At 40.3% G+C, this 10,915-nt stretch overlaps 1 protein-coding gene across 1 annotated transcript; it reads left to right on the top strand.

The window, feature by feature from the left end:
• Positions 1-3,320: 3,320 nt before the first annotated feature.
• LOC118576192 (speckle-type POZ protein-like) lies at positions 3,321-9,876 on the top strand. Its single transcript, XM_036176535.1, has 2 exons — positions 3,321-3,426; positions 9,215-9,876. Exons 1-2 carry the CDS (start codon positions 3,321-3,323, stop codon positions 9,874-9,876), a joined length of 768 nt encoding a protein of 255 aa, XP_036032428.1.
• Positions 9,877-10,915: the final 1,039 nt, after the last annotated feature.

Genomic DNA, 10,915 nt, shown 5'->3' with positions numbered 1-10,915 from the left:
TAGCTCAGGGGGGTTGGGGAAGTCCATGGCAATACTTCAGGAAGTTTCTTTGCCCCAACAAGGTTCTTTGACACTTTGGACTATTGAGCAACACCAACTACACTGATAGGTAATTTTTGCTTTGCTCACCAATCATTTCAGGCATTCTCTCAGATGTTTTTCTCTATGTCATTGGCTCCCTGTGAAAAACTAGTGCCAAGTCCCTACATCACAAAAATTCATCTGCAATACGCTCACCAACTCTCAGAAAATCCTTAGCCTTGCATTTTTAGAATTATAAAAAACCCACTTTTCCTATGTCCTTGGCTATTTTCTCAGTCCAAGAATTAGGGAGCACATCTATTATGGCCGGAAATAAACCTTATTTAATTTGACTCAAATATTTTGACTCAATTACTATTGAGATGAATAAATCATCTTGCTATTCATTAAATTAATATTACAGATAACTTTCCAATGTCATTTGTTTAAGATCAAAAGTATGATTACTGTGATTAAAGAGAAATTCATGAACCAGGAATGATGTAAAAGTCTATGGCATTGATCAGAGTAGTCTGAAGGGAGAGGCTGACTCAGTTCTGCTAGTCTGCAGTCTAACTTGGTCAAGAGAGCAACTTCTAGGAGAGCCAGACATGCAGAGTAGAAAGCAATTAAAAATGAAAGAAAGAAATGGGAATGAAATCATGATTACCTCTGAATTCCTGCTAAAATATTTCAGATTTCAATGATTTAAAAAGGAACTAGTCTTTCAGAGCTGTTCCATCCTCTTTAAGAAAGTAACTGTGATGGTATGGAAAAATGGTTCAGCAGTCAAAGGTGCTGAATACCTTTCCAGAAGACTGTTCCAGTTCAGTTCATTAAGAGTCAGTAACTGCAGTTATCCAGTTATCCAGGGGCAACAACAGCTTCTTTTGGCCTCTGAGGTACTATATGGTGCACTGACCCCCCTGAGTGACATGGCCCAGGCATTAGCAGCTTGCCATAGGTAAGCACAACTGTCTCTATGATGGAAGTACAATTCAAGGTGTATAACCCAGCACTTGTGTAAAAAAAAAAAAAAAGAAAAACAGTTACCCCTGCCACAGCTAAACCAAAGGCTTAATCCATCAAAGTCCATAGTTCTAGGAATATCTCTAAATGTTCAAACCTTGCTTGAAATAGAGTAACATTTTTGGCTTCTATAGTGCCACTTTGGGCTAACATCTTATTAACTGGAATTTGTCAAGCCAGAATATGGGAATTTTGCTTAAAAGCCCACACTGAGAAAGGCTAGTTGCTGCATTAGAATCACAAATACCTCATGTGTTTGCCAGCTGGCTAAGAAATATTTTCTGTATTCCTAAATCCATTTCAAACAGTCCCTTCACTCTTTGTATCTCTCTGTCTCTCTCTGTTTGTCTCTCTCTTTTTCTCTCTGTCTTTCTACGTGTGTGTGTGTGTGTGTGTGTCTTTGTCTGCAAGTCTTTCTACAAGTTAGTGTTAGTTATGTTTTGAAGTATTGATGGTTGGCTTTTATGGACACCTTTGATGCTTAAGACTTTGCCATCTGCTATTGGGAATCTGAATCACTCTGGCTGTGCCATGTCCCCCAGAGAACCACCTACCTGAAATAAAAGCTACACTTGTTCCATTCCTGGTATGAGAAACTATATGAAAAGATCTTGTACTTGAGACACAGGCAGGAGACAATTCCCCATTAAGAGAAGTGCACCAACTCTGCAGGAGCATGCTCCCGAAAGCTCAGAAATTACAGGTGGGGCACTTTTTCTTACAAATGAAGGGTCTTACAGGTATTGTCTACCTTCATTAAAAATTTGAGGGAAAGGGTACCTGCCACCCTAGCACTAAACACATACAGAAAAGTCACAGAGGCTACCAGTTAGCCACCTGCCAAAGGTTCCTAAATGACGAACCAAAAATTCACAGATCAAAACCAAATGATTGATTTATTCTGGATTAAGGGATGAGCAGCATTAGAGCCAGTCTTCCAGGGGAGCTAGGCTGGGAATTGCTGAGTTGATTGAATCACTGAAGGCACTTTCCTGTCCTCTAGGCTTAGTGAGTCGCTCTAGACATGATGAGCTAGAGAGAGATGATAGATGTGGGGAGCATTTTACAGATCACATGCTAAGAAGAACTGTTTCAAAACCCCTTGTTCACTAACAGTTGAATACATTCTGCAACCTTTGAAAACCAGAATACTGTCTCAATTAAGGCCCATCAGAGTAATCATGGGAGATCAAAGGTGAAAGAGGACAGAACTTACCAGTGGAGGATGAAAATTATGAGGCATTGAGAAGCTGAATCATGGCAGTCACCATGATGGAGTCGAGAACTCAGGATCTTCTCGTAGCACACCCTTAGTAGATCTAGAACAGTATTCCAAGGAGAATTATCTGACAGGGAAGGACAAGACCATTAATGAAAGTGGATAGAAGATATCAGAGATACAAGTTTCCAGGCTCGAAGAAGAGGAAACAGAAGAGAAACACAAACTGAAAATCAAATCCTGCCTGGTATTGCGTCTCACAGGGTGAAGAGGAAACAGTTGCCAGTTCTTCATTTTGGATCCAGTGGAACCTTCAAAGCACTAGCTGCAGGAGAAATGCCAAGAGCTGAGATAGCTCAGAGATGGGACCACACACAAGTCAGTGTTCAGGAATTCTCCTACATGTGGACCATCAGCAACTTCCCTATTATTGCTGAGGAAATGCTACAAATCATTAGAAGCCCAACTTTCTCAATAGGAGCCCAAGACAAATTGTGTTTGAGAATAACACGAACGGAGTGGATGAAGGAAGTGCAGATCACCTGTCAATTTACCTAGTGTTGCTCAGCTGTCTAAAGAGTCATATTTGGGCAAAGTTCTAGTTCTGGATCATAAGTGCCAAAGGAGAGAAAACGAAACTCAAGCAGAGCACAAGAGCCTTTATGTTTGTGCCAGGCCATGACTGGGGTTACAAACAATTTGTTTTCAAGATTTTCTCTTGTCCCACGCATTTTGGCTTCTCCCAGAGGACCAGCTCACCCTTGTCTGCAAGGTGAGTGTGGTCCAGGTCTCTTTGAGCCTCTCTGACCAGAACAAGAAGCCTGGAATTCAGGTTCCCCGATGCAAATTGTTAGATGAGCTAGGAGAGCTGTGGGAGAATTCCCAATTACAGACTGCTCCCTAATGGTAGCTTGCCAGGAATTCCAGGCTCACAAGGCCCATCTTAGCAGATCCCTTTCTCGGGTTCAGAGCCATGTTTCAACATGAGATGTAGGAGAGCAGGAAGAATAGCACTGAGATCCCTGACCTGGAGCCACAAGTCTTCAAGGTAATGTTGGATTACATTTACACGGGAACAGAACCAGACCTCCACAGCATGGCAGCTGCTTTGCTGGCAGCTGCTGACAAGTATGATCTGGAGCTTTTGAAGGTCATGTGTGGGGATGCCCTCTGCAGGGACCTCTCTGTGGAGAATGCTGCCCACAGTCTCTTCCTGGCTGACCTCCACAGCTCAGGGCAGCTGAAAACCCAGACACTGGATTTCATTATAGCAAATGCTTCTGAGGTCTCTGAGACATCAGACTGGAAGATAATGGTGGGTTTGTATCCCTACTTAGTGTTTGAAGCTTATGGTTCCATGTCTGCTCAATGTCCTTTCCTGGAGCACCCTATTAAATGCTTGAAGCAATCCTAGGACCTAGCAAACTTTGTGCTATACTTGTCTCCCAGAAGTAGCAGTCATGGTGTTACCAATGATACCTGAGTAGATTATGGGATGTGTTGAAAATTTCCAGTGAAGCTAGGGAATAATAGCATGGTGGCTGAGGCTTAATACAGATGTAAAGGCATAGATGGCAGGTTGAGGGAGGGGCATCCTTGGACTCTGCTGCAATCTACACAGCCTCCTCCCTGTTGTTATACTGTTGATTTTAGTCTAAGGGGTTAGAATCTGAAATTCATTTTAACTGCTGGCACCAAGCACATTAAAACATATCTGGACTTGACTGAGCAGAAGATATGGTCAAGGACTCAGAAAGGAGAAAACAAACATGAATGTTTGATTACAAGAGAAGCAAAGAGAATGAAGAGAGTTTTTCTCCAAATTGGGTGTTTGGGACAGGAAAGATGACTCAGTTGGCAAATGCAATTGTTGGTCTTGCAGAGGACCTTCTGTTCAGTCCTCCTCTTTTCTCCATGGGCACATCCATCACACATAAATAAAATAGTCAAATAAATTATCAAATGAATTAAAAGTGTAAAATCAGCTATGGATTCCAGTGGTGTTTCTGGTTGAAGATGGCCAATTTAGTCCATCCAGCTGTGCTCAGCTGTAGAAGTTGGTACAGTGTCTTCACACACACACACACACACACACACACACACACACACACACACACGATTAATTAATCAATCAATCAATCAATGAGACAATACCTAATGAATTCTTTATACTCAGCAATTGGTGCCTAGTCCAATGGACATCAGTTGGGATTTCTTCCACAGCTGTTGGGAGCAGACACTGAGATTCATAGCCAAACATTGAGCACAACTCAGTGAATCAAGAAAGATGGAAAGGCAGGGTTGTCGGAGGCATCAAAGACACAAGGGGTACAGAAATCACAGAGTCAATTAAACAGGGTTCATAAGGGCTCACAGACACTGAAGAGGCCATCACAAAGCCTGCATGGGTCTGTCCTAAGTCCTCTGTGTACTCACTGTGCTTGTTTAGCTTTGGGGGTTGTGGGAGTCCATGGCCCTACAACAGCAATGTTCTTTGCCCCAACAAGTTTCTTTGACTCTTTGGATTGTTGAGCAACACTAACTAAACTGACAGGTAATCTTTGTGTTTTTCACAGATCATTTCAGGCATTCTTCAGACAATTTTTTCCCTCTGTCATCATTGGCTCCTGGTGACAAAATTCAGCCAAGTCTCTATATCACCCAAATTCATCTGTAACTCTCACCAACTCTCAGAAAACCCTTAGAATTGCATTTTTGGAGTTATAAGAACCCCACTTCTCCTATGTTCTTGGATACTTTCTCAGGCCAAGCATTAGGGAGAAAAACCTAATATGGCAGGTAATAAAGCTTATTTAATTTGACTCAAATATTTTAACTCAGTTAATATTGAGATGAATAAATAGTCATGCTATTCATTAAATTAATATTAACGGTAAACTTCTAATGCCATTTGTTTAAGATTAACAGTATGGTTACTGTGATTAAAGAGAAATTCATGACCCAGGCATGTTGTGAACATCTATGGCATTGGTTAGAGTACATACCATGTTTGTCTTTCTGAGTGTATTTTACCTCACCCCGGGTGTTATTTTCTAGTTCCATCCATTTGCCTACAAACCTCATTTATGTCATTGTTTTTTTACTGCTGAGTAAGATTCTGTTGTGTATATGTACCACATTTATTTATCCATTCTTCAGTTGAAGGGCATCTAGATTTTTTCAGGTTCTTGTTATTACATATCGTACTGCTGTGAACATAGTTGTGCATGTGTCTTTGTGGCATTGAGTATTCCTGGAGTATATGCCCTAGAGTGGAATAGCTGAGTCTTGAGGAGGATAGATTCCCAATTTTCAGAGAAACTGCCATAGTGATTTCCAAAGTGGCTGTATAAGCTTGCATTCCCACCAACAGTAGAGGACAGTTCCCCTGCTCCACATCCTCTCCAACATAAGCTGTCATCAGTGTTTTTGATCTTAGCCATTCTGACATCTCAGAATCATATTGATTTGTGTTTCTCTGATGAATAAGGATGTTGAGCAATTCCTTAAATGTCTTTCAGCCATTTGAGATTCTTCTGTTGAGAATTCTCTGTTTAGCTCTATAGCCCATTTTTTAATTGGACTATTAGACATTTTGCTGTATAGTTTCTTGTGTTCTTTATATATTCTGGAGATCAGCCCTCTGTCAGATGTGGGCTTGGTGAACATCTTTTCCCTTTCTGTAGGCTGTTGCTTCATCTTATTGATCAGGTTGTCTGCCCTACAAAAGCTTCTCAGTTTCAAGAGATTCCATTTATAAATTGTTGCTCTCAATGTCTATGCTACTGGTGTTATATTTAGGAAGTGAAATCTGGTATCAGTGCATTCAAGACTACTTCCTTCCATCTCTTCTATCAGGCTCAGTGTAACTGGATTTATGTTGAGGTCTTTGAGCCACTTGAACTTAAGTTTTGTGCGCTGTGACAGATATGGATCTATTGGCGACCTTCTACCTGTTGACATATAGTTATGCCAGCACCATTTGTTGAAGATGCTTTCTTTTTTCCATTGTACAGTTTTGGCTTCTTTGTCAAAAATTATGTGTGGATTAATGTCAGGTTCTTCAATTTGATTCCATTGGTCTACATGTTTTTTGTTTGTTTGTTTTTTTTTTTTTTTTTTTACTGTACCAAGCTGTTTTTATTACTGTAGGTGTACAGTAGAGCTTGAAGTCAGGGGTCATGATGCCTCAAGAGGTTGCTTTATTGTTCAGGATTCTTTTCACTATCAATGTATTTTTTGTTTTTCCATATGAAGTTGATTATTGTTCTTTACGTGTCTGTGAAGAATTGTGTTGGGATTTTAATGGAGATTGCACTGAGTCTGTAGATTGCTTTTGGTGAGATTGCCATTTTTATTACGTTAATCTTACCTATCCATGAGCATGGGAAATCTTTTCATTTTCTGACATCTCCTTCAATTTCTTTTTTCACAGACTTAACCTTCTTGTCATATAGGTCCTTCACTTGCTTAGTTGGAGTTACCCCAAGGTATTTTATAACATTTGTGGCTATTGCAAAGGGTGATTTTCTTTTACTTCTTTCTCAGCCTGTTTGTCATTTGTATATAAGAGGGCTACTGATTTTTTTGAGTTGATCTTTTATCCTGACACATGACTGAAGCTGTTTATCAGCTGTAAGTGTTTCTTGGTTGAATTTTTGGGGTCACTTATGTATACTATCATACCATCTGCAAACAGTGAAAGTCTGACTTCTTCCTTTCCATTTTGTATCCCATTGATCTCCTTTTGTTGTCTTATTGCTCTAGCTTGAACTTCAAGTAGTATATTGAATAAATATGTAGAGAGTGGACAGCCTTGACTTGTTCCTGATATTTGTGGACAGACTTTGTGTTTCATTCCATTTCATTTGATGTTGGGTGTTGGCTTGCTGTAAATTGCCTTTATTATGTTCCCTGTATTCTTGATCTTTCCAAGACCTTTATCATGAAGGGTTGTTGGATTTTCTCAAGGGCATTTTCAGCATCTGATGAAATGATCATGTGGGATTTTTCTTTCAGTTTGTTTGTATGGTGTATTATATTGACAGAGTTTCATATGATGAATCAACCTTGTATCTCTGGGATGAAGATTACTTTATCATGATGGATGATTTTTTTGATGTGATCTTGGAGTCTGTTTGCCAATATTTCATTGAGTACTTTTGCATCAATGTTCATGATGGAGATTGGTCTGTAATTCTCTTTCTTTGTTGCATCTTTGCTTGGCTTGTGAATCACAGTAACTGTAGCCTCTTAAAAGGAGTTTGGTAATATTTCTTCTGTTTCTATTGTGTGGAAAAATTTAAAGAGTATTGGTATTAACTTGTTTTTGATGGTCTGGTAGAATTCTGCCCTGAAACCATCTGGTCTTGGGCTTTTATTGGTTGGGAGTCTTTTAATGTCTGTTTCTATTTCCTTAGAGGTTATTTGTCTATTTAAATGGTTTATCTGGTCTTGACTTAACCTAGGTATATGGTATCTATCCATAAAATTGTCCATTTCTTTTAGATTTTCCAGTTTTGTGGAGTAGACGATTTTGAAGTATGACCTGATGATTCTCTGGATTTCCTCATTGTCTGTTGTTATGTCCCCCTTTTCATTTCTGATATTGTTAATTTGGATGCTCTCTCTCTGTCTTTTGGTTAGTTTGGATAAAGGCTTTTCTAACTTGTTGATTTTCTCCAAGAACCAACTCTTTTTTTCATTGATTCTTTGAATTGTTCTATTTGTTTCTATTTTATTGATTTCCATTCTCAATTTGATTATTTCCTGGCACCTATTCCTCCTGGGTGACACCACATCTTCTTGTTCTAGATCTTTTAGTTGTGCTGTTAAATCACTTGTCTGAGATTTCTCCAACTTCTACATGTGGGTATTTAGTGCTATGAATTTTCCTCTTACCACTGCTTTCATAGGGTCACAAAAGTTTGGGTATGTAGTACATTCATTTTTATTGATCTCCAGAAAGTCTTTAATTTCTTTCCTTATATCTTCCTTGTCCCATTGGTGATCCAGTTGAGCATTATTCAGTTTCCAGGAGATTGTAGACTTTCTATACTTTTTGTTGTTGTTGAAATCTAACTTTAAACCATGGTTGTACAATTGAATACAGGAGTTTATTCCAATTGTTTTGTATCTGATGAGATTTGATTTGTGACCGAGTATGTGGTTGATTTTAGAGAAGGTTCCATAGGGTTCTGAGAAGAAGGTATATTCTTATTTGTTAGGGTGGAATGTTCTGTAGATATTGATTAAGTCCGTTTGATTCATAACTTCAGTTATGTCTCTTATTTCACTGTTAAGTTTTGATCTGGCAGATCTGGTTAATGGTGAGTGTGGGGTGTTGAAATCTCCCATTATTAAAGTGTGGGGATTTAGTATGTGATTTAAACTTTAGTAATGTTTCTTGCACATATGTGGGTGCCCTTGTATTTGGGCATAAATATTCAGAATTGAAACTTCATCTTGGTGGATATTTTCTATGATGAGTATGTAATGTCCTTCTTAATCTCTTTTGATTGCTTTTAGTTTGAAGTCTATTTTGTGGATATTAAGATAGCTACACTACCTTGCTTCTTAAGACCATCTGATTGGTAAAACTTTTCCCAAGATTTTACTCTGAGGTAGTGTTTATCTTTGAAGTCGAGGTGTGTTTCTTGTATGCAGAAGAAAGATGGGTCCTGCTCTTATATTCATTCTTTGAGCCTGTGTCTTTCTACAGGTGAATTAAGTCCACTGATATTAAAGGATATTAATGACCAGTGATTGTTAATTCCTGTTTAGGGTGTGTGTATTTCTCTTCTTTGGGATTTATTGCTGAACAAGAGAAAAAGGAAAGCACAAGGAGTCCAACAGTCTTTATGTTCCTGCCAGGCCGCAGCTGAGGATTCAAAAACTAAATTCTTTGAGGTTTCCTCTTTTCCCATGTGACTGGTCTTCTCACAGATGACAAGGTCAGCCTCCTCTGCAATGTGAGCATTGTCCAGGACTCCTTCAGAATCCCAGACCAGAGCAGGAAGCCAGGGATTCAAGTTCACAGATGCACATTGGCAGATGTGCGAGAACAGCTGTGTGAGAATTCCCACTTCACAGACTGCTGCCTGGAAGTAGCTGGCCAGGAATTGCAGGCTCACAAGTCCATCTTAGCAACTCACTCTCCAGTTTTCAGAGCCATATTTGAACATGACATGGAGGAGAGCAGAAATAACCTCACTGAAATCCCTGAACTGGAGCCACAAGTCTTCAAGACAATAATTTACACAGGAACAGCAGCAGCCCTCCACAGCATGACAGATGCTGTGGTGGCAGCTGGTGTCAAGTATGGCCTGGAGTGTTTGATGGTCATGTGTGATGATGCCCTCTTCAGGGACGTCTCTGTGGAGAATGCTGCCCACACTTTCCTCCTGGGTGACCTCCACAGCTCAAGGCAGCTGAAAACCCAGACACTGGATTGCATTACAACTCATGGTTCTGAGGTCTCTGAGACCTCAAACTGGAAGACAATGGTGGGCTCATATCCCCATTTAGGGCCTGAAGCATGCCTTTCCCTGGCTTCTGCTTATTTCCCTTACTTGGAGCCTTCTTTCAAATGCCTGAAGCAATCCTAGGTCCTGGTCAGCTGTGACCTACACTTGTCTGCCAGAAGCAACAGCCAGTGTTGTTATCAATGACACCTGGCTAGACTTTGGGATTTGTGGAGCATTTCCAGTGAAACTGGGGAAAGCCAACATGGTGGCTCAGGCTATAATACAATTGTAAATGAGGTGATTGTCAGGTTAAGGGAGAGGAAGCACTGAGCTGTTATACTCTCTCTATATCTCCATGGGCACATCTATCTGTGTAGACAATACCTACCCACATAAAATATCAAATTATTAAAGAATTTAAAATCAGCTTGTGGATTTCAGTGTTGTCTCTGTTTGAAAAATGCCATTTAGGTCCATCTATGTCTGCTCAGCTTTGGAAGTTTATTCAGTCTTAACTCACACAAACACATTCACACACAAATACAAACACACAGACACACACACACACAGACACACACACACACACACACACACACACACACACACTCACACATACAACACACATCAATTAGAAAATATCTAATGATAGGCCCAGGTCCCACTGCCTGGGTGCCTCCCAAACAGTTTAAGCTATTCAATTGTCTCACTTATCCAGAGGGCCTGATCAAGTTGGGGGTTCCACAGCTTTTGGTTCATAATTCATGTGCTTCCATTCGTTTGGCTATTTGTCCCTGTGGTTTTCCAATCTTCAACAATTCACACACTTACATTCCCTCTTCTTTCTCGACAATTGGACTCCTGGAGCTCTACCTGGGGCCTGGCCAAGGATTTCTGCATCCACTTCCATCAGTTATTGGATGAGAGTTCCAGCACAATAGTTAGGGTGTTTGGCCATCTGATCAACAGACTAGGTCAGGTCAGGCTTTTGGAACCTTGGGCTTATACAGGGACACTTTGCTTATCCTAGAAGGAGGTTGAAATAAATTCCCAGAGGAGTCTTGGCCCTGGAGGAGATGGGAATGGAGGGGAGGGGCTGCAGGAAAGTTAAGGGTGGGTGCGGGAGGGGGAGGACAGGGGAACCCATGGCTGATGTATAAAATTAAAACACAAATATAATTTA

The sequence above is a fragment of the Onychomys torridus genome, unplaced genomic scaffold, assembly GCF_903995425.1.
Source record: "Onychomys torridus unplaced genomic scaffold, mOncTor1.1, whole genome shotgun sequence".
NCBI lineage: Eukaryota > Metazoa > Chordata > Mammalia > Rodentia > Cricetidae > Onychomys > Onychomys torridus.
This window is presented reverse-complemented; position numbering and strand designations above follow the sequence as displayed.